Source organism: Cebus imitator, unplaced genomic scaffold (assembly GCF_001604975.1).
Source record: "Cebus imitator isolate Cc_AM_T3 unplaced genomic scaffold, Cebus_imitator-1.0 Scaffold594, whole genome shotgun sequence".
NCBI lineage: Eukaryota > Metazoa > Chordata > Mammalia > Primates > Cebidae > Cebus > Cebus imitator.
Window position 1 is genome coordinate 311210 of NW_016107909.1, and position 27958 is coordinate 339167.

The 27958-nt window shown below is 36.1% G+C and overlaps 1 protein-coding gene across 4 annotated transcripts in view; it reads left to right on the forward strand.

Moving 5' to 3' along the window:
- Positions 1-243: 243 nt before the first annotated feature.
- YTHDC1 (YTH domain containing 1) overlaps positions 244-27958 on the forward strand; it is a 36664-nt gene continuing 8949 nt past the window's right edge. For 2 of the 4 annotated variants that reach the window (XM_017516561.2, XM_017516562.2), the window contains exons 1-11: positions 244-644; positions 11719-11820; positions 12185-12513; positions 12635-13055; positions 17308-17397; positions 17866-17919; positions 18528-18622; positions 20491-20599; positions 20682-20799; positions 26273-26357; positions 27570-27736. In XM_017516561.2, the coding sequence (XP_017372050.1) occupies positions 617-644; positions 11719-11820; positions 12185-12513; positions 12635-13055; positions 17308-17397; positions 17866-17919; positions 18528-18622; positions 20491-20599; positions 20682-20799; positions 26273-26357; positions 27570-27736 (1598 nt within the window). In that variant the 5' untranslated portion in view covers positions 244-616. The remainder of the gene's footprint in view (positions 645-11718; positions 11821-12184; positions 12514-12634; positions 13056-17307; positions 17398-17865; positions 17920-18527; positions 18623-20490; positions 20600-20681; positions 20800-26272; positions 26358-27569; positions 27737-27958) is intronic. The other 2 variants (XM_017516563.2, XM_017516564.2) reach the window with 1 other exon arrangement.

Below are 27958 nucleotides of genomic sequence, written 5' to 3' on the forward strand. Positions count from 1 at the left end.
AGCTAAGGCCTGTCAGGTCCTCCAATAGGGGTTTCCCGTAAGAAAGCTGCCCAATCTGAGTACAGGCAGCATAGCAGGAACTCCACAAACAACCCAGGAAACCTAATCTCTGCATAAGACTCCTTCCAGGTACAAGTGAGCTGAGGGCAGCAAGGCGACGCGCTGACGTCATGTCACGTTCTCTTGCACGTCCCGCCTCCCCGCCCCTCTCCGCACTGTGACGTTCCCAGAGAGGAACGAAGCGTAAACAGCGCAGGGCATTTCGGGAGCGGGATTGTTTCACGCAGGAAGCAGGCTCCATTTTAGCGCCGCCCGCCGTCGCCATCTGTTTCCCTTCCCTCCCCCATACCCTCGCCCGTATCTGAGCCCTAACGAGAAGGCTGGCCCTAGGCCGCTGGAGGCTGCAGTGAAAGGAAGGAAGGGAGAAAGGGAATAAGCGGGAAGAGTCGAGAAGTGTGAGTGTTAGGAGGCCAGGTGCGACGCGCGCAGCCGGGCGGACGGACGGGCGGACGGACTGACGGACCGGCCCGTGCCTCTGCTGCCGCGGCTGCGGCGCCCGCGCGAGTCGCATCTAAGCGGCGGCGGCGGCGGCAGCGGCGGAAACCGGAGGGGAGCAATGGCGGCCGACAGTAGGGAGGAGAAAGGTTAGTGCGGAGAAAGGTGACGGGCGGAGGCGGGGCTGGGGCTTGGGAGCGGGGTGATGGAGCGGTGGTCTTCGTTGAGGGGAGGGGCGGGAGTCGGGGTGGGGTTGAGAAGGTTAGCTTGCCTCTCGTGGAGCCGGTCGCCCCCGCCGAGACACTTGGACTTACTGGCAGAGACCAGGCCTGCCCTTTCGTCCTCGGTCTCCATATGGCCTAGCACTTCATCTCGCGTAGGGTTTTTCTTTCATCCGGATTTCACGCTTGACTTTCCGTTTAGCTGTCCTGGGCGCGGCTGAGAGGGGGTCTTTCTGAGTTGCAGGCTCCTACTTTTATTTCCTGGTAGGATCATGCGGATGTAATGCGTATTTTCAGGACAACTATTTCTGTTAGGCTAAAATTTGGAAACCCCTAATGCCGCGATCAACACTAGTAGTGTGGTAAGTGACCATGTTTAAGATTAAAGTGGCACTGGCAGATTATAAATCTCGGGAAAAGCTGCAAGTAACTTCTGACTGTTCCTGTTAAATAAGCAAATTGAATTACCCGTTTTGTTCCTCGAATACTTATTTTGGAAAAACATCGTACTTGGAAAAACGGATACTTAGTTTGGAAAGATAACGATGTGACTTAGGCTGGCAAAGAAATCCTGGATTTGTGCTAGAAAAACGTGTGTAGCTCCCAGAGGTTACAATCAGAAACAAATGGGTGCAAGTTATAGAAAGTTGGGGGGGGTAAATTTCAGTGAAATATGGTGAGAACTGCTGTTGCTAAAATGGAAAGATATACTGAGCTCCCAAGCCCTAGATGTTAATTTAGGTCCTGGATCAATATCTGTCTGGAGAGTGATCTAGATTAAATGCTGCTTTAAGATCTTTTTCAACCCTAAGATTAACATAATAGTCTTGGAAAGATTATAGTTAAAAATATGACCACAGTCACTGCTCTATGTCTCACAGATCTCTTCTGTGTGGCTAATTGATTTGGGGGATTTGTGTGGGAGTTTAAGTGGGCTCTAGAGTCAAGTTACATTAGGCCTGTGATCCTTTTTCTTATTTTTTCTGGTTTCTACATCAGGAGAGTCTTCATGCTTCAGTGAACTGCCCTAGGATAGGGACAAGCTTGGGAAGTGGAGTGGGTGGGAATATGTTTAAGATACTGCTCTTTCCTAAAAAATGTCCGTTGGCTTTTTTTTTATTTTGAGAAATCCAGAAGGAATGTGAACTTAGGATTGCATGGTGTTAGTGAGTAAAGGAAACTGCTTTTAATTAGGTAGCTCAGTTATTAAAATAGATTATCTTAATTAGTGTTCAGCAAACATCTGATTGTCTTTATAATTTACGAGTTGTTGATATTGGAGTCTGTAGTGGTTTTAATAGGAGAAATGAACCAAACACAAAAATGAGTAATATTCAGTACTTCTCAAGAATTCATTGTCTAAGATGAAAATATTTACAAGTCATTCATAGGGTAGACCTATTAACACACATTGAAGAAGAAAAGTAGATGATTTAAAAAGTTTTGCTTTGGAAATGATTTAGTGGTGATAGTGCAATGCAAATACATAAACTCTATAGCAGCTATTAATTGGGAAGTAGTACTGTCACCTGTTGGCAATACATAGGATACATTTCCCCACTTTTGAAAAGGTGCTTTGCCTCACATTTGCTTAGTTTTTTTTTTTTTTTTTTTAACTTAATTTTCATGACAGAATTTTCTATTTAAAAACTTTAATATAGATCCTTTATCTTTATAGTTTAGAACAAAGATTGTTTCTGGGCTACATGTAGAACTAGCACATACGTACTGGAATTGTTTCATTTTGGGAGAGTTCTAGATAACCTACAGGTTGTATCATTTACTTGATCAACACACAGCTAGCTTTATAGTTAGAGTTAGAATCAATACTTGGCTCTTCCTGTCTTAAGGATAAGTGGGACTGGAAGTACTTTATTGTCTTACATGAAATAGGAAATTATAAACCCTATGTAAATCTTAGTCTGTCACAAATATTAAGTTCCTTCTCAAATGATTGCATTAATACAGAACAGTCAAAAGAGTTAGTCATCGAGTTCTTCAGTTACGGGGTTTTGAGCCTGATCTGGGTAATAAAGACATGAATTTCTATAATAATTCTATAATAATGCTTCTATAATACTCATACTTACAAGCTGAAGCCTATGTAACTGGACAGATTGCTACCTCCCTGTGATTTCTGTGGTGATTATTTGCCTAAGAAACTGGATTTGAAAGGGGCCATTAGTGAGTAAAGTAAGGGTTACTTTGAGCACTGGCACTGCCATATCTGCATAGTTGATCCACTCGAGACAGTTACTAAATGACTAATGGCACGTAGCATATGCAGTGCAAATGTATGTTGACCAGAGGGACGATTGGCATCCCAGGCAGGATGGAATGGGATGGTACGTAATTTCATCACACTACTTAGGACAGCGCACAATTTAAAACTTACAAATTGATTTGTTTCTGCGATTTTCCATTTTTATATTTTTGGACAGTGATTGACTTGGTTGAGTGGGGGTAACAGAAACCCTCAAAAGCAAAGCCTTGGATAAGCGAGGGACTACTGTATGTATACACACAGTTGTTGTTGAGACAGGGTCTCTGTCACCTAGCCTGGAGTGCAATTGGGCAGTCACAGCTCACTGCAGCCTCAACCTCGCAGGGCTCAAGTGATCCTCCCATCTCAGCCCCCCGGTAGCTGGGACTACAGGTGTGTGCCAACATGCCCAGCTAATTGTTTTTACTTTCAGTAGAGACAAGGTCTCCCTATGTTGCCCAGGATTGTTCCAAACTCCTGGGCTTAAGCAGTCTGCCTGCCTTGGCCTCCCAAAGTGCTGGAATTACAGGTGTGAGCCCCTGTACCCAGCCATTATACATACACAGTTACATGCAAGCGTATAAATGCGCGCACGCACACACAGAGTCCTGCCATTTAACAGTGAAGATGGGCATTGTTAGGTGGTTTCGTTGTGTTATAGTGCATTTACACAAACTTAAATGGTATAACTTACTACATATCTAGGCTATATGGTATAGCCTATTGTCCCTAGGCAACAAATCTGTACAGCATGCTACTGTACTGAACCTGTAGGCAGTTGTAACATAATGGGAAATACTTGTGTATCTAAACATCAAAATGGTAAAGATAGGCATTATAATCTTAATGGAACCACCGTCATTCATATATGCGTTTTATCATTGACCAAAATGTTATGTGGCACATGATGACTGTGTACATACTATGACCCTCACTATAGTAATTTCTTAGGATAAAGTTGCCTTTCCTGGTTCACTTTAGTTTGGGCTCTGTAAAGCATAGATTATGTAATTGATAGTCCAATGTATTTATTTTACCGATAGTAGCAGTAAGGTAGAAAATTTAAAATGCTACTCTTGCACTTCAGTTGTATGTTTTTTGGAAGACAGGGATTTTGGATGGGAAACGTTAAGTTTTTTAACTTCATTTACAGGAATGACAATTTTGAATGACAAAGCTGAGAAACTGGTCTAAATGTACAATGTACATTGCAAGATAATAAAAGGGAAGGTTCTAGTAATCTTACTCCTTTGCCAAATCTCACTAAAATTATATTAAATGATTTAAAACAATGTATTTTGTTACCTTGTGTTAGAAAACAAAATGTATATATATATTTCACTTTTCTTTCTTTAAATACTAAATCTTAGTCTGATGCTGGAACCTTACATATTAATAAATAGTACTGTCGTCTGACCCAGAAGCTTCTGCAGTAAAAAATGACTGTCCTAGATAAAGGTTAATTTTCTATCCTGATATCCCTGGAGTTAAGGTTTGTGATCATAAAGTCAAAGAATATAAAGATTATGGTAAATTTTAAGTTCCCATGTTTACCTAAAATAAAAATCCCCCAGTCAAGCAGCAAACAGCTAGCTTTGTTATTTCTGACATCTTGTCAGTTTTGGAACAGGCTTTAAAAATAATGAATGATTATTTATTTTATTTTGGTTGTCGGGGGAGACAACCAAATAAAAGGGTCTTACTCTGTTGCCTGGAGTAAGAGCAGTAGTGCAATAAGGGCTTACTGCAGCCTTGACCACCCAGACTCGGGTAATTCTCCCACTTCAGCCTTCTGAGAAGCTGAGACTATAGCTATAGGTGCGCACCACTAATTTTTTTATTTTTTGTAGAGGTGAGGCTTCGTCATTTTGCCCAGGCTGTTTTAAAATTCTTGAGCTCAAGTGATCTGCCCACTTTGGCCTCCCAAAGTGCTGGGATTACAAATGTGAACTACAGTGCCCGACCTGTTACTCTTTTTATGTCCTTGTTTACTTCCTGTATCCTGGAATCTGTACCTTTACCTCAAAACTCAGTTTGCTAATAATTTGTGATTATAATATTAATGCAAAATATTCACAGATGATTGTACTTTCACAGAAGAATCTAGCAGGCAACTGTTTTATTTTTAATTGAGGCAACACTTAAAAGTCAGGCAATTCCAAATACAAATCTGGGTTTCAGAGTCCTCTTGAAAATGTGGAAGATCTGACCATACAGTGCTTGCAACTGTCAAGGAAGTTAATCTGCTGGAGTTGAGTAGGATTGTCCCCTTTAGCTTTCCTCTTCTTTTGCAAGTTATTATGTACTGTATGCTAGAGTCTGATGTCCCTGTGCCTCAGTGTGTTGAACTGAGCCTTCGGAAGTTTAAGATCAGTGTTATGTGGGGTTGCACATATGTGTGCATGCTAGAATCTGGCAGATAAAGTACTTGCTTAATACAATAGGTAATAGTATCATGGTTTTTTGTTTGTTTGTTTGTTTTTCTTTTAAAGAGCAACCGTGCTCTTTGTTCAGGTAGTAATAGTAAATACACTGATTCACCATATACCAACCCAGACTGTCTCATGCAAAACTTTGACATATGTACTTTCTCTGTGTCTTAACAGAGGACTGTCAGGATTGCTCCAGCTCGTTGTTTTCAGGTGAAAATCTGGACCCCTATAATCAAAAAAGTATTTTTTAAGTGGCTGTTCATATTAAATCCTTAGAATTTTTTGTTTTTGAGACGGAGTTTCGCTCTTGTTACCCAGGCTGGAGTGCAATGGCGCGATCTCGGCTCACCGCAACCTCCGCCTCCCGGGTTCAGGCAATTCTCCTGCCTCAGCCTCCTGAGTAGCTGGGATTACAGGCACGCGCCACCATGCCCAGCTAATTTTTTGTATTTTTAGTAGAGACGGGGTTTCACCGTGTTGACCAGGATGGTCTCGATCTCTTGACCTCGTGATCCACCCGCCTCGGCCTCCCAAAGTGCTGGGATTACAGGCTTGAACCACCGCGCCCGGCCTAGAATTTTTTAAAACAGCATTCAAGAGCTAAGTTTATCCTATAGACTGCTAGTGTATAACGTTTGGATGGATTTGAATTTTAGCTCTAAATGTAAATACTGTTTAATGTAGGATTCTTTAATTAAGCTTTTTGGTTGCACGGGCACATTATTTTTGTAACATTTTAACTTTGAAACAAAATTTTATAGATTTTAACCTGAGGTCAGGAGTTCAACACTAGCTGCCTGGCCAATATGGCAAAACTCTGTCTCTAGTAAAAATACAAAACTTAGCTGGACATGGTGGCAGGAGCCTGTAGTTCCAGCTGCTCAGGAGTCAGAGGCAGGGGGAATTGCATGAACCCGGGAGGTGCAGGTTGCAATAAGTCAAGATCATGCCACTGCACTCCATCCATCCCGGGCAACAGAGTGAGACTATGTCTCAAAAAAAAAAATTTTTTTTTTTTTTTTTAGAGATTTTTAAAGTGATTTTTAAGGCCCGGCATGGTGGCTCATGCCTGTAATCCCAGCACTTTGGGAGGCCGAGATGGGTGGATCACCTGAAGTCAGGCGTTGAAGACCAGCCTGGCCAATATGGCGAAACCCTGTCTGTACTTAAAATACAAAAATTAGCCGGGCTTGGTGTGGTGGGTGACTGTAATGCTAGCTACTTGGGAGGCTGAGGCAGGAGAATCACTTGAACCTGGGAGGGGGAGATTGCAGTGATCCCAGATTGTGCCACTGCACTCCAGCCTGGGTGACAAGAGCAAAATCACTTTTTTTTTTTTTTTCTCCAAAAAAAAAAAAAAGTGATTTTTAAAGTCCATATAGTTCTCTATATAGACATCTAAAAATTGCTTTCAGTGTGAAGTGTTACGTGTCATAGAAATTAGGATTTTTATAGTGCATGGATTATATGTTTACAGACCTTTTCTTAACCTGGCATTTGCTAATCTTTGTTTACTGTTATTATTCTTGGGTTGGGATGCTACTGTCAAACTATTGTGAAGTAATTGAAAGTGTACATATCTCTATTTATATAGAATATCAATAATGTTAAATTTCAGGACAAAGGAATGGTTGCTTAATACAATAGGTAATAGTATCATGGTTTTTTGTTTTGAAATGGTTAAAAACATTTCAGGTAGGTTAAAGAGTCATCCTAGAACTAGTGAATATTACTTTATGTCTTAAAAGGATATGCCAGTGATAGTTACACTCTTTAACAGCAGTAGCTTGTGAGAGTACCAAAATGTTGCTTTTATAATTAATTTATTCTACATTTTAAAAATGATTTAAAATGTATACAAAATGTACTCTTTCAAGTCAAGTGAAGGATATGGCCAGAGGAAGCAGCTTACTTTAGCTTTATAACCTAATACTATAAGCTTTAACATTGACCTGTTTAAATCAGTTTTTTGATATTAAACATGCAGCTCACATATATAATTCAACTCTTTACGATTAAAACTATATGTAGTAGTTTTGGAAACATCTGTATATTACATATGACACTTTTGTCAACAGTGATTGGAGTATGTCTCCCCTCTCTTTGATCCTAGGTAAACTTTTGTGATTGCCTCTATGAATAAAATACTGTGAAAGTGTTGCTGTGTTTCTACCTGGTCTTGTCTCTGTTAGGACATACACATTTAGAGTCCTAAACTACTATGTAAGAGGTCTGCCTACTCTGTGACTGCCATAGTAAAGAGTAATTACACAGAGAGAAATGCTGGAGAAGCTCCAACTCTGAATCTTACCAGCCTAGGCATCAGCCAGACTTGTCAATGAACAAGCCTTCAAATGATTTCAGCCCCAGCTCTAGCCCCATTTGCAGCTGCATGAGAGACCCGGGTTGAGCCCCAGAACAGTGAGCCATAATGAAAAATGTTACTGTTTAAGTCAAGTTTTAGGGTGATCATCTTATATAGCAGTAGATGATTAAAGCATGTGTGTATATACCATACCTGTTGTGTTGAAGAAGGGATTTTGTTTTGTGTTCTGGGCCAGATTTTATTTATACGTATCATATAACCTAATCATTAGCAAAAGGGTTGGGCAGGCAGGATTTATTCAAGTCTGATAATGATAAGGAAGGGAGAGTCTTATAGGTTGAAAAACTCATCAGAAGATTCAAATGTCCTCCTTTTCCTTTCCCCAAAACTGAACTTTTTATTCTAAGTTACTCTTATCAGTGGTGAAGAATCTTGAACTCAGAGACTGGGAATTTCCTGATACCTGCATTTTCTTAACCCCCAAGACTTTTTCCCCTGTGTATCATATTCCAGTGTATATATATAAGGAGTTTCAATGATGGAGAAAAGTAACTTAAAATTTGGTTATTTATATTATGACAGGGGTTGGCAAAACTCTTTGGAAAGGGCCAGATGGGCTTTGTGGGCTCTAACTATGTTCTCTGACATAGTCTGCTTGTTGTTGTTGTTATTGTTGTTAATAAACACCTTAAAAATGTAAAAACCATTCTTGCAGGCCTTTCAAAACAAACAATGGGCTACATTTATCCTGTAAGTTTTAGTTTGCCAGTGCGGTAAAATCACACAGTTAGCTTATTGATGTCAGACTATAATACAAATAAAGGTGTTTATAAATGAGGATGTTCTAGTTGATTTTAAATATTCCAGTAAATTTTAAATGTTGTAAAGATACAGAGCTTTCTGGTGCACTAATTTGAAATATATGTTCTAGTATGTATGGCCTTTTAACGTTTTGCATTTGTGTTCTTTACACTTTGTTTAAAGGTGCTTTTAATGTTCCCCATCTAATGTAACTGTAAATTTGTAAAGTAGGCACTTCATACTAATATCCGCCTGTTATTAGACAAGTGTATTTGGTCAGCTCAAACATTTGAGCTTCTATTTCTTTATCTGCAAAGTAATGAATGATTAAACATGGCTTATTTTATGTGATTTGTATATATGATATGTAAAAATGATAAACTTTTGAAGTGACAAAGTGTTTTTCAAAAGTAATCATTGGTTAATATTTGTTGTCTTGAAAAAGATCGTAGGTGTTTTCTAAAAATACAACCAATGTCTGAATTTGAATTTGTTAAAACTTCTTAAAATAGTTAGACCCCTTTTGCTAGGGAAACCAGGATTTAAGTGTCTTTGAAACTCAAATTTATTTAAATTAACATTCTGCAAATTCTTTCATTCTGTATTAAATTTAGCATGGCTAAAGTATATAATATGTAAATGTTCATGGTTTGAGGGTACTATTTCTAATTAAGATCTAGAGATTTTATGTAAAGATTTCTGTAGCATTATATTTGCATATTTCATTGTGATTGTCTTAAGTTTTTTTTTTTTGTTTGTTTTGTTTTTTGCCTTCTGCAAATATATTTTATTCTGGGAAGACCTGTTGGATCTACTTTTTTACTGATTAGAGAGCTTTGACCCAGTGCTTACTAAACATCTATAAAATGTGGACTGCCTCTATCAAACTATTTTTTATTTTTTATTTATAATGTAGAGTCCAGAAATAGTGTTTGCCACCATTCAGATCTTGAAGGAATTTTGTTTTAGCAAAAACATGAATCTAGATGATGAGAGAAGCTTTTTTGTTTGACGTTATCTTTATTTTATTCTATTTTATTTTATTTTATTTTTATTTATTTTTTTAGTAGAGACAGGGTTTCACCATGTTGACCAGGATGGTCTCGATCTCTTGACCTCGTGATTCACCCGCCTCGGCCTCCCAAAGTGCTGGGATTACAGGCTTGAGCCACCGCGCCCGGCCGTTATCTTGATTTTAAATAACGTTGTTTGAAAGTAAACAAAATGAAAAACCCAAATAGTATGTTTTCATTTTAGAAAAATGGTAAGGTACGTGTCAGCATTGGTACCGCTCAAAATAATAAATTTTGCTATTCTAGACGTAGTAATTTTCAGATATCTTTAGAGACTGTGTCTCCAAATATAAAAGAAAATGTTATCTTTACCATTTCCTGTGTAACCTTCTTTCTTATCGTTTGTATTAACTCTTCTCTTCAGTCACTGATTTCTTTCTCACTTTGGGGAAAATTTGAATCTCATCTAACCTATTTATAGCCCCCAAGTTAATTAATAGACCTTGCTATAATTCAAGTGGGCTTTGTTTCTTTTTTTTTTTCTGGAGCCACAAATAAAATTGTTCTGTCTTACTAGTTTTCACGGCTTTACACTTCTCCTTTGCCACACCTTAAGTTTGGAAAGATTTTTTTGACACTGGAATAATGTTTAAATATTTACTTTTAGCATTGGTACATTATTTTAAAATTTAAAGTGGTATTTGCACGTATTTCTAAGATTGTTGGACAAGGTGGAGGTGAGGACAGAACTGAGTTTTATTCTTTCATGATCATGGAATATGTCAGTATAGTCATAGTTGCCTTCCCTGAATAAGTTTTATACCTTTACAGTCCATACCAGCAGGCTGCAAACTTTTTTTATTATATAGCACATTGATAATTTTTTCATTTAACTTTCATTTTGACATAATTTCAGATAAGCATAACAGCTACAAGTGTAGTGTGAAGAATTTTCTTTTTCTCTTCAACCACATTCTGCAAATGTTAACATTTTGTCACATTTGTCTCTCATTCTGTGTTGTGTATGTGCACATTTTTTTTTCCTGAACCATTTGCAAGTTGCAGGCATGATACATCTTTGTCCCTAAATACTTAAATATGTGTTTCATAAAATAAGGACTTTCTTTGACTTAACCATCGTACAGTCAAAATTAGAAAAATAACATTGATATTCTGATCTACAAACTTCATTCAGATTTCACCAGTTTTTTCAATTATGTCTAATATTGTAGGCTGTGTTCAGTTATTATGCCTCTCTAGTCTGCTTTGATATGAAATACTTCTTACTCTTTGTTTCATGACAGTGACATATTTGGATACCCTTTAATTTGTGTTTGTCTGATCTTTGCTCATGTAGATTCAGCTTTTCCATTTTGCATAGAACATTAAAAAGCGTTGTTCTGTTCTGTTCTCAGAGCATTATAACAAGAGGTCCATCATGTTGATTTGTCCCATTACGGGTGATATTAACTTTGATTATCTGGTTAATTTGACCTGTTTGACATTTCTCCACTGTAAAGTTGTTTTCGCTTTGTAATCATGGAGAGTACACATTTTTGGTAAATGTGTATTTATAAGTTGTACATATGTATTTCTATACTAATTTATTGTGCATATTTTAAAGCTATCACAAAAGTTTGAAATTAAAGAATAAGGTAAAAGTAGACACATTTTTACATTTTCTTCTTGCACTCCAGTGTATCTTTTCATGCCCTCTGAGTTGTATACTTCTGGGAGTATATCTCACTCTTATTGCCCAGGCTCAAGTGCAGTAGCGTGATCTTGGCTTACTGCAATCTCTGCCTTCCAGGTTCAAGTGATTCTTATATCTGGTCTCCCGAATAGCTGGGATTACAGGCACGTGCCACCACACCTTGCTAATTTTTGTATTTTTAGCAGAGACAGGGTTTTGCCATGTTGGTCAAGCTGGTCTCGAACTCCTGGCCGCAAGTGATTGGCCTGCCTCAGCCTCCCAAAGTGCTGGGATTACAGGCATGAGCCACTGTGCCTGGCCAGTTCTTTACCCTGTATTGTTTTATAGAAGTTAATCTTGTGTGTTGATCCTGAAGTAAAAGCTCCTAGGCATTTGTTGTCTCACACTAAGTACTTAAAAATACATGCTTAGTAATAGTGATTTTTCCCTATTATTTTCTAATTTCTTTTGCAGATGGAGAACTTAATGTTCTAGATGATATTTTGACTGAAGTACCAGAACAGGATGATGAACTGTATAATCCAGAGAGTGAACAAGATAAAAACGAGAAAAAGGGTATGTAAGAGTTCTACTATTTTTGTTGAAATAACAGCATAAATAGAGGAGATTCAATTTCTTAAGAAAATGACTGTGCTTTTTTGTACTTGTTCCTTGAGGCAGTTAACACTAAATGCACATAACAAACTGGCATCCATATGAATTGGGGTAATCTGGTTTTTTCTAATACATGAAACTTCTCAAATAGATGGATTTATTCTAGTAGTTGAAAGCTATGTTTTCTTTCTGGAGCAGAAATATTTCAGAAGACTTTTAAAGAAATAAGGCCTTTCCCCCCTTCCTGATATATATATTTGCCCATCTTTGGTGAAATAAATGGAATACTACAAATACTTCTGTGTTTTTTTACATTATTTTAAAGGATCAAAAAGAAAAAGTGATCGAATGGAATCTACTGATACCAAACGACAAAAGCCTTCTGTCCATTCAAGACAACTGGTTTCTAAGCCACTGAGCTCATCTGTTAGCAATAACAAAAGAATAGTCAGTACAAAAGGAAAGTCAGTCACAGAGTATAAAAATGAGGAATATCAAAGATCTGAAAGAAACAAGCGTCTAGATGCCGATCGGAAAATTCGTCTATCGAGTAGTGCCTCTAGAGAACCTTATAAGAATCAACCTGAAAAAACCTGTCTCCGGAAAAGGGATCCTGAAAGGAGGGCCAAATCCCCTACGCCAGACGGTTCTGAGGTAGTAAATGTTATTGCAGATATAAAACAGAAAGCCATTCGTTTTGAGGCTTTAGAACTGTTTATTCACCCTGACCTTGTCTTTTATATGACTGCTGATTCCCTTTTTCTTTAAACATCAGAGAATTGGGCTTGAAGTGGATAGACGTGCAAGCAGATCCAGCCAGTCTTCTAAGGAAGAGGTGAACTCTGAAGAATATGGTTCTGACCATGAGACTGGCAGCAGTGGTTCTTCTGATGAGCAAGGCAACAACACCGAGAATGAGGAGGAAGGAGTGGAAGAAGATGTGGAGGAAGATGAAGAGGTAGAAGAAGATGCGGAAGAAGATGAAGAGGTAGATGAAGATGGAGAGGAGGAAGAGGAAGAGGAGGAGGAAGAGGAGGAGGAGGAAGAGGAAGAAGAAGAATATGAACAGGATGAGAGAGACCAGAAAGAGGAGGGAAATGATTATGACACTCGAAGTGAGGCCAGTGACTCTGGCTCTGAATCTGTTTCCTTCACAGATGGGTCCGTCAGATCTGGTTCAGGCACAGATGGATCAGGTACTACTTTTTATGTGTAAAAGTTTCTCTTAAAAAATACTGGATAGGTTTCAGCCTTAAAAATGTTTAAATTATAAAATTGTTGAGGAGATGGGGGATATTAATAGGAGTGTCTTGTGATCTTTTATAATTATATACTGTTGAATGTTATAAATACATTTGAATAATCTTGGATAAGAGTTGCATGTTTAGTAAGGGCATTTCCTAGCTACAAATTGGTTGTGTTGTAAATGGACACAAGTCCATTTGTTTCTATATAAGGAAATGTATTTCAGATTTTAGTGTTGTGAATTCTTAGATTTTCATACCAGTCAGCAGTTTATTAAAACACTGATGTACTTGAAGTATATTCATATGAAACCTGTTCACTGGATGTTACAATATTTCCTTAGTAAAATGCCCCTAGATTTCCATTATATGGCTGGAGAATCAAATTATTTCTTTTTTCCCTGGGAGCACAGACTTTTTTTCTAATTCTGTGTCTGTCAGTTGACTGGCTGAGATAGGGTCTACGAGAAGACTGGGGTGTAAGGTGTAAGATGGAGACGAAGACTATAAATAAAATTCTTGTGGAAAAATTAGGTAAGATCTGTCTTGAGTCATTTCTTCAATGCTACATATTCTGCCTCTTTATTCCTGAGACAGAAATGTATGACTATTAGGTAGTTGGAGGCACTAGGCTTAGGGCAACCTTTCTTGGGGTAAGGTACAGCAAGGAGAGGTCAGGGTATTTACAGAGCACTGTATGATGATTATAATGGCTGTCTTATGTAAAGATGCTACCAGATTGCTACATAAGTAGAATGTGCTAAACATAAGAAAATTACTATTCTTTTGAAATATATTTACAGTTTCATTATTATAGAACTTTATCATTTATAATAGTACATTGTTATGTATATAATATAGAAAAGTACTTCAGTTGCCAATCACTAGAAGATAACTAGCCATCTGCTCTACCTATACAGATGTATATATTTCTATATAGGTTATACTATATACTTATACTTTATAGTATGTATACTGTATACAGTATAGGTAGAGCAGATGGCCAGTTATCTTCTAGTGATTGGCAACTGAAGTGCTTTCAGCCATTTGTTCACTAGAATTCTAGGTTTGGGAGTTAAGATAGGCTTTTCAAAGGAGGTAGAGTTAAACTGAATAGATGAGTAGTTGGATTTGTTGTAAAAAACTTGTGGAATCTTTACTTCCGTGCTTCCATCGTGCCTTTTGCAAACTGATAGGATGTATTTTTCTTTTCTTTTCTTTTCTTTTTTGACAGAGTCTGTCTCTGTCACCCAGGCAGGAGTGCAATAGCGTGATCTCAACTCACTGCAACCTCTGCCTCCTGAGTTCAAGTGATACTCCTGCCTCAGCCTTCTGGGTAGTTGGAATTACAGGCATGCGCCACCACGTCCGGCTAGTTTTATGTGTTTAGTAGAGACGAGTTTCACTATGTTGGTCAGACTGGTCTCGAACCCCTGACCTTGAGTGATCCACCCGCCTCAGCCTCTCCAAGTGCTGCGATTACAGGCGTGAGCCACAGCACCTGGCCAGGGTGTATATTTTTTATAATTTAAGATAATGGATAGAGAAGAAATACTTGCCATTAGCAATAAATACTTGCCATTAGCAACATTTCAAAAAATGTTGAAAGTTCATTTATTGTGGAGAATGTGTGAAACCACTCCCATGGGTAGGGAATGTTTTGTTACAATATCTTCTTTTTGGTATCTCTATTATTTCTTAGACTTTAATGTTTTTATTGTTTACATTAAACAAAGGGGACTTACTTAAATGAATAGGACCAGAAATCTGTATTTTTTGTTTGTTTATTTCTTTTTGAGACGGAGTCTCACTCTGTCACCCAGGCTGGAGTGCGATGACTGATCTCCATTCATTGCAACCTCTGCCTCCAGGGTTCAAGCGATTCTCCTACCTCAGCCTCCCGAGTAGCTGGGATTACACGCACGTGCCATCACGTCTGCCTAATTTTTGTATTTTAGTAGAGACGGGGGTTCCCCATCTTGGCCAGGCTGGTCTCGAACTCCTGACTTCATAATCCACCCGCCTCCACCTCCCAAAGTGCTGAGCCACTCTGCCCGGCCCAGAAATCTGCATTTTTAACAGGCTCCTAGATGATCATCATAGTAAGATAACTTGATTAATATCCTTTGTTTTTGCGGAGAAGGCATTTCAAATTAAATGATAACTGTAGTTTTATAATAAATACTGATGTCAAAACTGTTAATTAGACCAGGTTTATTCTAAATGAGATACGTGCAATGTGGAACATGTACTGTATTTACTATGTGGAACATGCTTTAGGTACTGTATTTACTATGGAGGAAATTATTTTTCATACATTAGTTTATGAAAGAGTATGGGTTGGTTTTGGAACTCCTTGATTAGGAGATGTCAGTTTTTAAATAAAAGTGATCACAGTTTAGTTTCTGTGTCTTGAATTTTCTAGATTCCAGTTTATTTTACCTTATTCTCAGAATTTTTGGTAACTTTATAAAGCGACAGGCCGATTCATATAGCTTTATTTATTAGATGATTTTTATTGTTCTTTTGACCTAAGAGTAATAGTTGGGGGAGGCGGCCATAAACTTAAGAGCAGTGGGAGTTACTCATACAAAAATGAAAATTCCATGGAGATTTCTCATGCTAATGCTAGATTTAGCATTATATAGAAACAATTGAGTAGGACCTTCTGCTTCTGTTATTTTCCCTGCATTATCTCAGAGATCTTTTTAGTAATTTTATTATTATTATTTTTTTTTTCTTTATATTATATAGAGACAGGGGCTTGCTATGTTGCTTGAACTTCTGAGCCCAAGTGATCCGCCCACCTCAACCTCCCAAAGTGCTGGAATTACAGGTCCAAGTCACTGTGCCAGGCCCTTTTTAGTACTTGGACCATAAAGTAATCTTTTTTTAACAGCAATAAGAGATACATTACACTCAGTCTGATCCATTCATAACGCTTAGACTCCTAAAAGAAATATCCATGGAGGAAAAATTAGAAGAAATATGTCAGACTTTTGAAAGAAATAATGAAAAAAGCTCCCAAAAGCAGTTGAAGCTGTAGCCGTGTTTCAAAAATACTGGTAAAATATTGTTTCTACTTGCTCAAGCCAGAGGACCTGCCTTTGAGTCTAGGTTCTACCACTCAGGAACTGTGGGACCCTAGTCTAGTTGCCTAACCACCTGTCTAATCCAAGTTTTCTTCGTCTGTAATGAGAGTATCTTGTGAGCTTGTTCTGAGGATTAAGGGAGATAGTACTTAAAGCTTTTTAAATAGCTGTCATTATGTAGTAGGTTATTATATACACCATCACTGATTATTCTTTTTCAGCTTTCCATTGTTTTTGTAAAAATAAGTATATGCATTTTTTTCCTTCCGTTATCTCTAAGCTGAAAAGCAAAAGGAGCTTATCATGGTATAATTAAGATAGCAATGAACAGGAGAGCCGAATTCCATTTCAGTTCTCATTTATATGTTTATAAAGTTCCAAATTAAGCTTGGGACTGCTTTCTTAAATGACAGGTAATCCAAACCTTTTTTATTTACTGAAAAATTTCAGCTTTCTTACAGAAATACACAGGCTACCATTAAAATTATAGTGGTAAATTTTGAATTGAATTTGAAAATAAGAGCAGTAATCCAGGGAGGAAATGGCTAAGAAGAATGAAATGGAAAACACAAAAACAAGCAATGGTAACCAGAAGGGAATCACTAATTATGGTATATATATATTGTTTTCCAGTTGTAAAGCTTTGGGTTCCAGGGTTCATCAGACTTCTTAAGATAGAATCAGAATTGGAATTGTGATGAAGAATGGTAGTGGAGTTTAAAAAAATAAGGACTTAAGACAGTGTTACCTGGTGCGTAGAAAGGACGCAGTTTTGAAAGAAATTGTTTTTGCTTTGCAGATTTTTCCCTCTCTTGGAAAACTTTATTCAAGTCCACCTATATATGGCAATTAAGGATGTGACTTTGCAGTTACTTCATGTGTTTTTATTTGACTGAAATTGATGAGAGAAGCAAGATGCCCTTACTTGTTAAACAGTGTTTTTAAAATAAAACATTCTCCTGAGGAAATTGAGTGATCAGGAGAGAGGAGCACAGTCTAATATAAGGGCTATGCAAAAATTAGACATGTAATGATACATTCTTGTTTGATTACTTCTCTTAGTTTCTGTATTAAATTAAAAAAAAAAACAACTCTTGTTTGGTTCTTTTTAGATGAGAAAAAGAAGGAAAGGAAGAGAGCTAGAGGCATATCTCCAATTGTTTTTGATAGAAGTGGAAGCTCTGCATCAGAGTCATATGCAGGTATTCTCATTTTGCTTGTATTTGTGATCGTATCTGACCGATTCTAATGTAATCTGCTTTAGAAAGTGTGTGGAGGCTGTAGTTTAGTGTGAACTTGTTGATGTCCATTAGTACTGATTTTTGGCATGTTCAGTGTAATAATTCTAGAGAAAACTAAGCTTTTTCTTATTATTTTAATCCTGTTCTGTTACTGCTTAAGTGGAATTTTCACTTTTTTTTTTCTTGGAAGATGATGATTCAGTGACTAGTTTTCTGAGTGGGAAACTGTTCAAATATACATACTTTTTAAAAAATCCAAACAACCAAAAAGCAAAACACTCGTACACATTGAGAAGTTCTTTTGTGTGTGTGGGTGCGCCAGGAAGAATAATTTGTCTTGAATGAGAATTTTATGTGACAAGACTGTAGAAATTTTGTCTTATCTCTATTAAAGCTCAATCTGAACAAATGTACTTTGGCTAAATACAGGTTCAGAAAAGAAGCATGAGAAATTATCATCTTCCGTTCGTGCTGTCCGAAAAGGTATCATTTAAATTTGAAATTGTTTTCATTGCATGCTGCATAGTCATTATTTTGCCTTATTGGTTCTCCATTAATAGCTGCTTTTAATGTAGTAATGTTCCGATATATTACATGAAGAAAAAAATAATATCTTACATAGAATGCTCTGTGTCTGCTTCTTACTATGTATCTTTTAGGATAATACCAAACATTTCAGAATATTTTAGTTTTTGGACAAAATGGGATGGGGTGTGTGTGTGTGTGTGTGTGTGTGTGTATGTTATAGATGTGTGTGTATAAATATGTATGTATATAGCATAATGGTCTGTTACCACTCTTGAATCTGATTAAGAAAATCTATAAAACTCGGTAACTATTTTCATACTTAAATGTGGATTTGATATATCGGAACATCACTAGGTTAGGTTTAACTTCTTGCAATATGCTGATTGTCTTTTTCTTACCTTTGCTTTATTACATGTTGTGGCTTAGCCTTCCAGGTTGAATGGGTGATTGTTGCTTTTTAAAAGTTCAGCTGGGTTGTGGAGGGCTGATTTCAGTTAGTACAGTTTTGACCCCTTTGTGTGATAATGGCCTGTGGTTAATCAATTCGGGTTTCTTTTTTTCAGATCAAACCAGTAAACTCAAATATGTGCTTCAAGATGCAAGATTTTTCCTCATAAAGAGTAACAACCATGAGAATGTGTCTCTTGCCAAAGCTAAGGTATTAGCATCAGTTCTGTTGAAACTATCGTAATACTAAAATTTTTAAATAGGAAAGTAGACTTGTATTACATCAAGTAACATAAGGTACTATGATTTTCATTACAGTTTTAAGGAACTACGTTCCAGTTGCCATTTAGGATCTGGTTTGTAGTCAGTCAACCTGCTTGTAATTTGAGTTTTCTTTCTTTCTTTTTTTTTTTTTTTTTTTTTTTTTTTTTTTTTTTTTTTTTTTTTTTTTTTTTTTTTTTTTTTTTTTTTTATTTTAGGAGTCAGAATATTAAATGTTAAAGGCTATACAGTTTAACTTTTTGCTGTAAAAGATCCTGTTTCTGTTGATTTTTGTTTCTGTACTAAGTGGCTCATTTATTGTGCTAACACTTCTAAAAGTATCTGTAGTTAACCAATTTTTTTTATGTTGATGCTTGATTTATACTTTGAGGTTCTTTTGAAATCATTCTTTTATGAAGAGTTTTATTTTTTTAGAATTAAGATCATTGGGATTTAGAAGAAAAAGGAAGAATTAGCTTAAAGGCCCCTCCAGACTTTGCAAAAAAGATATGCATACTTGCTGTAGGATGTTGTAAGATAATATTTCCTTTTTATGTTTGGCTACAAAATTACAGTTGTGTGTTACACTAGCTGTTATAATGTTTTGCTATTCTTGTTTTAAGTTGAGTAACTGTACAGCTTCAACTGATATTCAGAAACATAAAACTAAAGCTAAACATTTTTCTAACCATATTTCTGTCAATATTCTATATTTCTAACTTAAGGACACCCATAAAACTTTACAAACAGAAGGAAACAATATACCAGATAGCCTTATTCTGTTCTCCAACTGAGGTGGATTTAGGCAGAAGTACATTGGCCCTCAGTATCCACAGGGTTCCTCATCTTTGGATTTAACTAACTGGATTGAAACGTTAAATGAAAAAGGAATAGAAATAATACAAGAGAAAATACAAATTTAAACACAGTGTAACCACTATTCACATAGCATTTACATTGTATTAGGTGTGTGTATTCTAGAGGTGATTTAAAGTATATGGGGGTATATGCGTAGGTTATATGCAAATACTATGCCATTTTATGTGAGGGACTTGAGCATCCTCAGATTTTGGTCTGCATGGGTCCTGGAACCAGTCCCCTACAGAGACTGAGGAACAACTGTAAGCACTTAGTGTGCATGTTGTTTGTATGAGCAGATTGGTGTGAGCTGAATGATAGCATAGTATCTGTCTTACCTTATTACTCTGTTTCTTTTTATCTGTTAAGAATGAAGAATTGGTTAAAATGCCATAGAAATTAACAAATATCTTCCAGCTCTAGGTAAAACATAGGCCTCTTCAGTCAAACTGTTGATACATAAATATTTGAACTTAAAAACTGCTTTAAAAAATGAACTTAAATAGAAAAATGCTAGATTCTTGACTAATACAGTAAGTTTTAATTTCTTGATTAGGCACAGTTTTTCAGGAATACAAACTTCTAAGTTGTGATTCATCTTCAAACAGGATGTATTTACCACTGTAAATGGTTGTACTATTAAAATAATTGTAGGTGATTGGTTTTACTGTATAGAATTCTGGTCCCTTTGATTTGAACCCCACCTCTGTGTGTTTACTGGTAGCTTTAATCTTGTAAAGTTGGTAATTGTCTCCATTTTTCTCTTAGGTTTTTATAAATTATTACTACATTATTCTGACAGCTGATAAATCAAACCTTTCTTCATTATAGCTTACTTAAATTGAAAGCACACCAAAACATGTAGCTTTTTTTTTTTTTTTTTTTTTTTTACAAACATAACTGGAAACCCAAAAGATTTGTAGTTAATTGCACTTTGTGGTCTCTGTGTTATTTGTATAGGGTGTATGGTCCACGCTCCCTGTAAATGAGAAGAAATTAAATGTTGCATTCAGATCTGCAAGGAGTGTTATCTTAATATTTTCTGTCAGAGAGAGTGGAAAATTTCAAGGTAAGAATAAAAATAATTTGGACATGTAAACACATTAATTATATTAGCATCTACATATTATATTATGATATGATTCTCTTAGGGTTTGCAAGACTTTCTTCAGAATCACATCACGGAGGATCTCCTATACACTGGGTGCTTCCAGCAGGAATGAGTGCTAAAATGCTGGGAGGTGTCTTTAAAATTGACTGGATTTGCAGGTAAATTAGACACTTTAGTATAGATAACTGAAGTTTTGAATATGCTGCCAGTTTAGAATAATGTGTTAAAGTAAAACCATCAACATATGCTTACCTTACCTTGTTTACTACCTTTATCATCTAATGTAGGACACAAACAACAAAGGTATATTAAGTCTAAAGTTGTATTTGTTTTCTGTATTAGTAATATAGCAGTAAATGAATTGGACAGTGGCTTGAAATGTCTGGCATATCTATATAATTTTAGCAATTTAAAGTGTCAGCTATTGTGGAATGGGAAATAAGTACTCTGACTTAGACTGACAGCTTCAGAGGTAACTAATTTAGTTGTGGACAATTCATATTTTTTGAGGAGGTTAGCAAATGATGTTTTAGTTGCTATTGTGATCTTTTAAAACTGAGTTACTATTTAACTATTTATTAGAAAAAAAGGTTTATTTTGAAAAGAGTTGTCACTATTTTTAGGTCCTTACTGCTTACTGAATTATTTTACACAAGAAGCTCATTATTTAAGTGATCTTTACATGGCACACACAAGTCTATTACCTATAAAATTAATTTTTGTTAAGTGTCTGAAAGGAGATAGTTAACTTTGTGAGTTTTAAGTTATTAATGGATATTGGATCTTGAAGAGCACAGAGGAATTGGTTAAGAAAAAAATGCTGTGCATATGCAGGAAAGCAGACTAAGTCAAGGAAGGGCATGGAAACAAACTATGGTGGGTGGGAGGATATATGTTTGAGTAGGATCAGGAGCCACATTTTTTTATGAAGCAGATGGTAGTAAAAGAGAAGATCAAATGGCAAAGATGGGTAAGAATGAATGAATATGAGTCAGTCTAAGCTTTCACTGTAGGATAGTGAGGAGCTGTGAAGATAGGGGCAGTAATAAAGTAGAAATGCCATACAGTCACTTACTGCATAATGACATATCCATCAAGAAAGAATCTTGTCCCTTAAGATTATAGGACCTGTAAGAGGTACCGATAGTACCATATTTTACTATACCTTTTCTATGTTGAGATACACAAGTACTTTCCATTGTGTTGCAGTTACCTACACTATTCAGTACAGTAACATGCTGTGCAGATTGGTAGGCTAGAAGAAATAGGTCTTACCATATATCCTAGGTATGTAGTAGACTGTACCATTTAGGTTTGTGTAAATACATTCTGTGATGTTCACACAGTGAAATCATCTGATGAATTGTATCCTGTCATTAAGTGACACATAACTGTATTAGGTTGATAATAGCATAGCAAAAAGTTATCAGAAAAAATACTTCGTCCGATTATTACTTTCTGTGGGGAAGAATTGGACATCATCTAAATTCTTCGAAGTAGAAAATAGTTAAATTATAGTTTGTCTCTTAAATATATGTGGAAGTAATTGTGCACATATCCTCATGGAAAGGTACAATAAATGAAAAAATACGTAATTGTGGTATTGGAATGCAATGTTAGGCGGTGAGATATCCCCCACCTCCACTCTATTGCTCCCAGGAGTTTAAAAATACAAATTTATAGTTTGTTAGAAATCAAAATTATAAGTAAGTTATAATTAAAGTTTGAAAATCTGGTAACACTTTATAGGGGAAGGAGTGATTACTTTTTAGTAGAGAAATTCACATTTTTTAAATTTTGTGCGTGTGCGTGTGTGTGTGTGTCCGTGTCCGTAAAGGCCAGAGGAAACATGGTAATGTAACGTATTTGCAGGTGTTGCTTTCTTGAGAACAGGAGAGAAAATAATTCTCCATTTTTACATGGGTGGCAGCAGATTTTGTTTTGAATGTTACTTATTGTGTTAGCCTTCATTTTTACATTACTGATAAAAAAATTTGTTTCTTAATTTTAAGATTAATTTTTTCATGGATTATTCATCATGTTCCTCTTCATTGACTTATTGACTATTTTACTAACTTGTTTGAAATGTGTAAAGTAACAGAAGCGGTAAAGACAAACCCAAATTGACTGTCCTACTATCGTGAAGTATAAAATTATGGACAGTAAAGTACTTTTATTATTTTAAAGTAAGTTTATGGGTTTAGATAAAAATATTTAGAAATATTTTTATACAATAAAACTATAATTTTAATTTTTTTAATACCACTAAGTTCTGTTCGAGTAATTTTACAATACTTTATAATTCTAGAGGGCATGTGATATTTCTAACACTGATACTTCCTTAGGTAAGTCACTTGAACTCTGAGTTTAAATCCTCTCTATATAGTGAGAATTACATTTGAGTCTCAGAATTAAAACGATTTAAATTTAATAAATACAAATGCTAAGGACTTTGCTATCAACAACAGTAACTGCTATTAATATTTTTTTCTTTTTCAGATATGATAGTCATGAGATTTCAATTTAAGGACCCTTTAGATTTAATAATAACTAGACTTCAGCTTCTTTAGGGGTTATCCCTCTATCACTTGTATCAGTAGCATCTGATAGTTAAAATGCAGAATCTTGAGACCCACCTCAAACCTGTTAAAATCCCTGACGGTTCAAGTGGTTGGTAGGCACATGGAAGATTGGGACCAGATAAGTGTCATGTTTTAGCTGAAAAACAGAGGGAGGCATAAAAAGTGACTTACTAAGATTTCCACCTGTAATTATCTCAAAATAAGGCATAATCTATGAAATATTTATCCAGAATTATATTTACTGACTAGGTTTTATATTCATGTCCATTCTAAATAACCCATTTCTCTTTTCTTTCAAAGTCTCTCCATTATTCCTTTTAGCCTTAATCAACAAACCACTATTCAGCATATAGAGCCTCTGCATGGCTGGGCATGGTGGCTCACGCCTGTAATCCCAGCACTTTAGGAGGCTGAGGCTAGTGGATCACTTGAGGCCAGGAGTTCAAGACCAGCCTGGCCAACATGGTGAAACCCCGTCTCTACTAAAAATATAAAAATTAGTCAGGTGTGGTGGCGCATGCCTATAGTCTCAGCTATTTGGGATGCTGAGGCATGAGAATTGCTTGAACTCAGGAGGCGGAGGTTGCAGCAAGCCAAGATCATGTCACTGCACTCCAGCCCGGGCAACAGTGAGACTCTTTGTCAAAACAAAAAACTGCACAATTTTACGTTCTTTTGTTCAGTTTGCCCTATTTGCAGAATCACTTATGTCAGAGAGTTCTTCCTATGTTCTCAAAGAACTCACAGTAAAGATATGTTGTATCTGTATGCTTCTTTATAACATACCTGCGTAGAAGGTAACTGTTAGGTTGCTTGTTCTATAATTGTGATCTGAGAAGAAAGGATAAAGTAAGGATGATACATAGACCACGGACCCTGTAATTTCTCTTAATTTATTCTGAGCCCTGTTTTGCCTCAGGCTTCACAGTTTTCTGTGATGTTCTGGCTGAGATTAACTGTGTTGAAACAGTGAACAGATGTCTCTTGAATCTAGTTAGAACCAGTGCCACCAAAAAATCTCAACCCCAAGTGATGCATCTAGCTTGGCATATGCTTTTACTTCTACTTTGGATCATAGATGTTTAATTGCTGATATTTAAATAACAGTGATAATCCTGTTTATAACCTTCCTGTATTTTGGTAGCTGTAGGTATTCATTTATTCCTTTCCTATAACTTTTAAACTGGCAATTAGAAGAAAAATCTAAAGTATTGAACAAAATACAAAGAAAACTAACTAGATCTCTGCCTCTGAATATTCTAAGCTTTGGTGTGGACTTGTTCTAGTCTTTCTACTTCTGACAGCCTGCAAAGGGGGAAAAAACATTCCTCTTCACTCACTTTTGATAAGTGAAGTAAGGTGCTTATTAGACAAACCAAGCTTTTAAGTGATACTTGGTGTTTTCATTACTCACTGACCACTCTTCCGTGTGTGTGTGTGTGTGTGTGTGTGTGTGATGTATATATAATTACCATCATAGAACATACCACCTTGTTAATTTAACTCTAAAAAACTTCTTATTCCCTGCAAAATGTCAAAGCTTTTTTTTGAGGTTTAAAAAAAATTATATAAAATCCGAGCATTCATGCTGGGTGCAGTGACTCATGCCTGTAATCCTATTATTTTGTGAGACTGAGGTGGGAGGATTGCTTGAGCCTAAGTGTTTGAGACCAGCCTGGACAAAATAGTGAGATCCTATCTCTAAAACATAAAAATAAATTTAAAAAAAGATCTGAGCAGTCAATATTCACCTTCAAGAAAATTCATGTAAGGTTATGTGTGTGGCATGTTCACTGGACAAAGTTACTTATGTTTTCCCCTTTCCATTATGCCTCTGTTCTAGCTCTTCTCTTTGTTTCAAATGTAACCCTGCTTAGTTATCTACATAAGGCTTTACCTGGGTTGCTTTTCTTTTAAACTTATCTCATGTGCCACTTCTTTCGTAAAGCATTTTCTGTTTATTTTTCTTTCTTTTAAAATAGATAAAACCACCCCTATTAAAAAAACAAACCTGTATTGTGCACATGGTACACATTCTCTTTGAAAATTGTGCATGATTGTTTATTTTTCTTTTATGGCTATGGAAGAAATGTTAGGGATGCAAACTCTTGTTTTTCTCATCTTTGTCCTTTGGCTGAACAGTTTCATTTGTATTGTAGGCACAGTGAATAGTTCTTTAAAGTATTCATCTATTTTGGCATTACTTGTTTTATGCAAAGATAGATAAAACCTTATCAGATACTGTTAATTTACAGTTATTTCTTGGTAGCTAACAACTGTTCTGTGTCATTTTTGTATTCATATGACATTGTGCTAGGTTGACAAAGAAGTAGAAAAATACAGGATATCTTTTTAAGTTTGGTAAGACCATTTTGTCCTATGGCTCAGAGATCTTAAAACCAGGTTATTAGTATTTAAATTATATAGATACTGCCCTCGAGTTTCAATAGAGGGCATAATTAATACAAATATATGAATTTATAAATATTTATTGCACAACTCAAGCCATTCTATGGGTAGTGAAGAATATTGCCATATTGAATGAGGGACTACAGTTGAATCAGGGAAAACAGCCTCCAACTAAAATTAGGAGACACTTCTCTTTTCATTTGATGTTAACAGCTGGATTAAGATCCAGCTTCTTTTTGATCAGTTAATAAGTACTTTTTAAGTTCACAGAAACAAGGGATATGCTAAATATTTTATGTGTCATTTCATTTGCAAACTGTGTAAAATAACTATAAAATATATGGTGATATTCTTGTTATCAGAGGAATAGATTCAGGCTCAGAGAAGAGAGCTGGGGTTTAAGCCCCAAGTTGTCTTGGTTCTCAAGCCGTTGCTTTTAAGCTTTTTTTAGAAAACTGGAGAACATGGAAAAAGCTAGTCTCTGACGAGGCTTTCTGTAGGGAAAACACCGAACCATAGTAAGTGATTTTTAAAATTTTAGTCATATTTAAGTCACAATACAGGAATTCACTACTAAAGGTAGTATAAGGCCCTCACGGGATTCTGCAGCAGAATGTAATTGATATTATTTTGTATTTAGGCGTGAATTACCCTTCACTAAGTCGGCTCATCTCACCAATCCTTGGAATGAACATAAACCAGTAAAGATCGGACGTGATGGACAGGTTTGTGGTTTTAATTGATTCGTCAAAAAACATACATTTAATCAATCCTTTTATAGATCTTTATTGATGGATTTGTTTTAACCTTTTTTTTATGAAGGAGATCATGTGAGTATTTGAGAAAATAGTCTTATCTGAAGTTATAATTACTGTGATTAAGACTAATAAGACATCCATTAATATTGAAATATAGGTAACTTTATATGGTACTTTCCATATAATTGAAGGAAATATTTTTAAAGAGAATTGGCCAGATTTTAATTATCTTTTTTACTTTATTATCACTGTCTAACAGATTCTTAGTTTCTGTAATACGTTTTAGAATTGTTACTAAGTATATGTGCTCATGTTTTCTGAGTAGAAAGCAATTTTCTGAGAAGATTAAATATATTTAGTCAGGTTTTCAAATCTGCAAAAGGAATTGAAAATGTGGAGTAATTTAAAATAAACCAAACCTTTGACCCTTGTAGTTTTCTCACATAATTCTGAACTAGAAATTTTATTTTATTTTTTAATATTAATTGTTATTGTTTTGGAGACCAGGTTATGCAAGTGGCTAATTTTTGTATTTTTGGTTGAGACTGGGTTTCACCATTTTGCGAGGCTGGTCCCAAACTCCTGGCCTCAAGAGATCCGCCTGCCTGGGACTCCCAAAGTGCTGGAATTATAGGCATGAGCCACTATGCCTGGATGCACAGAAGTAATACGATGTTTTATTCCTCATAAGTAAAAATGTTTATACTGTAATTGAAAATGATTTAATTTTTAAAAGCCCATAGATTGGTCTGCCTTTGTGGTAAATTTAATGAATTTCAGTGCATTTTGTAGATTATATATCAAAGTTGCTGGCACATACACTAACATGTATTTTTCCTGCATTGTATTAAGATAAATGAGTTTGCTCTGATATTTTTGTATTTTGCACAAAGAAATATTCCCTTTTTTTCAGAGGGTGATTGTCACAGAATTTTAAGCAACTGCATTTGTGTATTTAACTTTGGAGATTCTGCACTTTTAGTTATTACCCTTCATATAAATATATACGAAACACTTTTGAAATGTTTTATAAATCTGGAAGTTTTATTCGAATCCCACATGATCATCAGCTTTGGAAAGAAAGCCTCCAAGTCAGTTTTTGTTCTACTACATCACGAAAATACAAGCCTGTTGAAAGGGCCTGTTTTTGTTTTATAAATTGCTACTTTCCTATTCTAGGAAATTGAACTTGAATGTGGAACCCAGCTTTGTCTTCTATTTCCCCCCGATGAAAGTATTGACTTGTATCAGGTCATTCATAAAATGCGTCACAAGAGAAGAATGCATTCTCAGCCCAGATCTCGAGGACGTCCATCCCGTCGAGAACCAGTCCGGGATGTGGGAAGGTTAGAAACGTTCTTTGGACTGATAATAGGCACATGTATCAGAATAACATGATGGAGGAATATGATTCGTCAAAAGTTTGTCCTGCGGTAAAGAAGAAAGAGAAAATCCTCAAATCAAGCTGCATGGACTAGTTTGTGGCTTCATTGAGGATTTCACATGGTCACCTTGGTCTCAGTCATTTTTCAAGAGGAAAATGGGGATCTTTCCTTATGCAGAAAAAT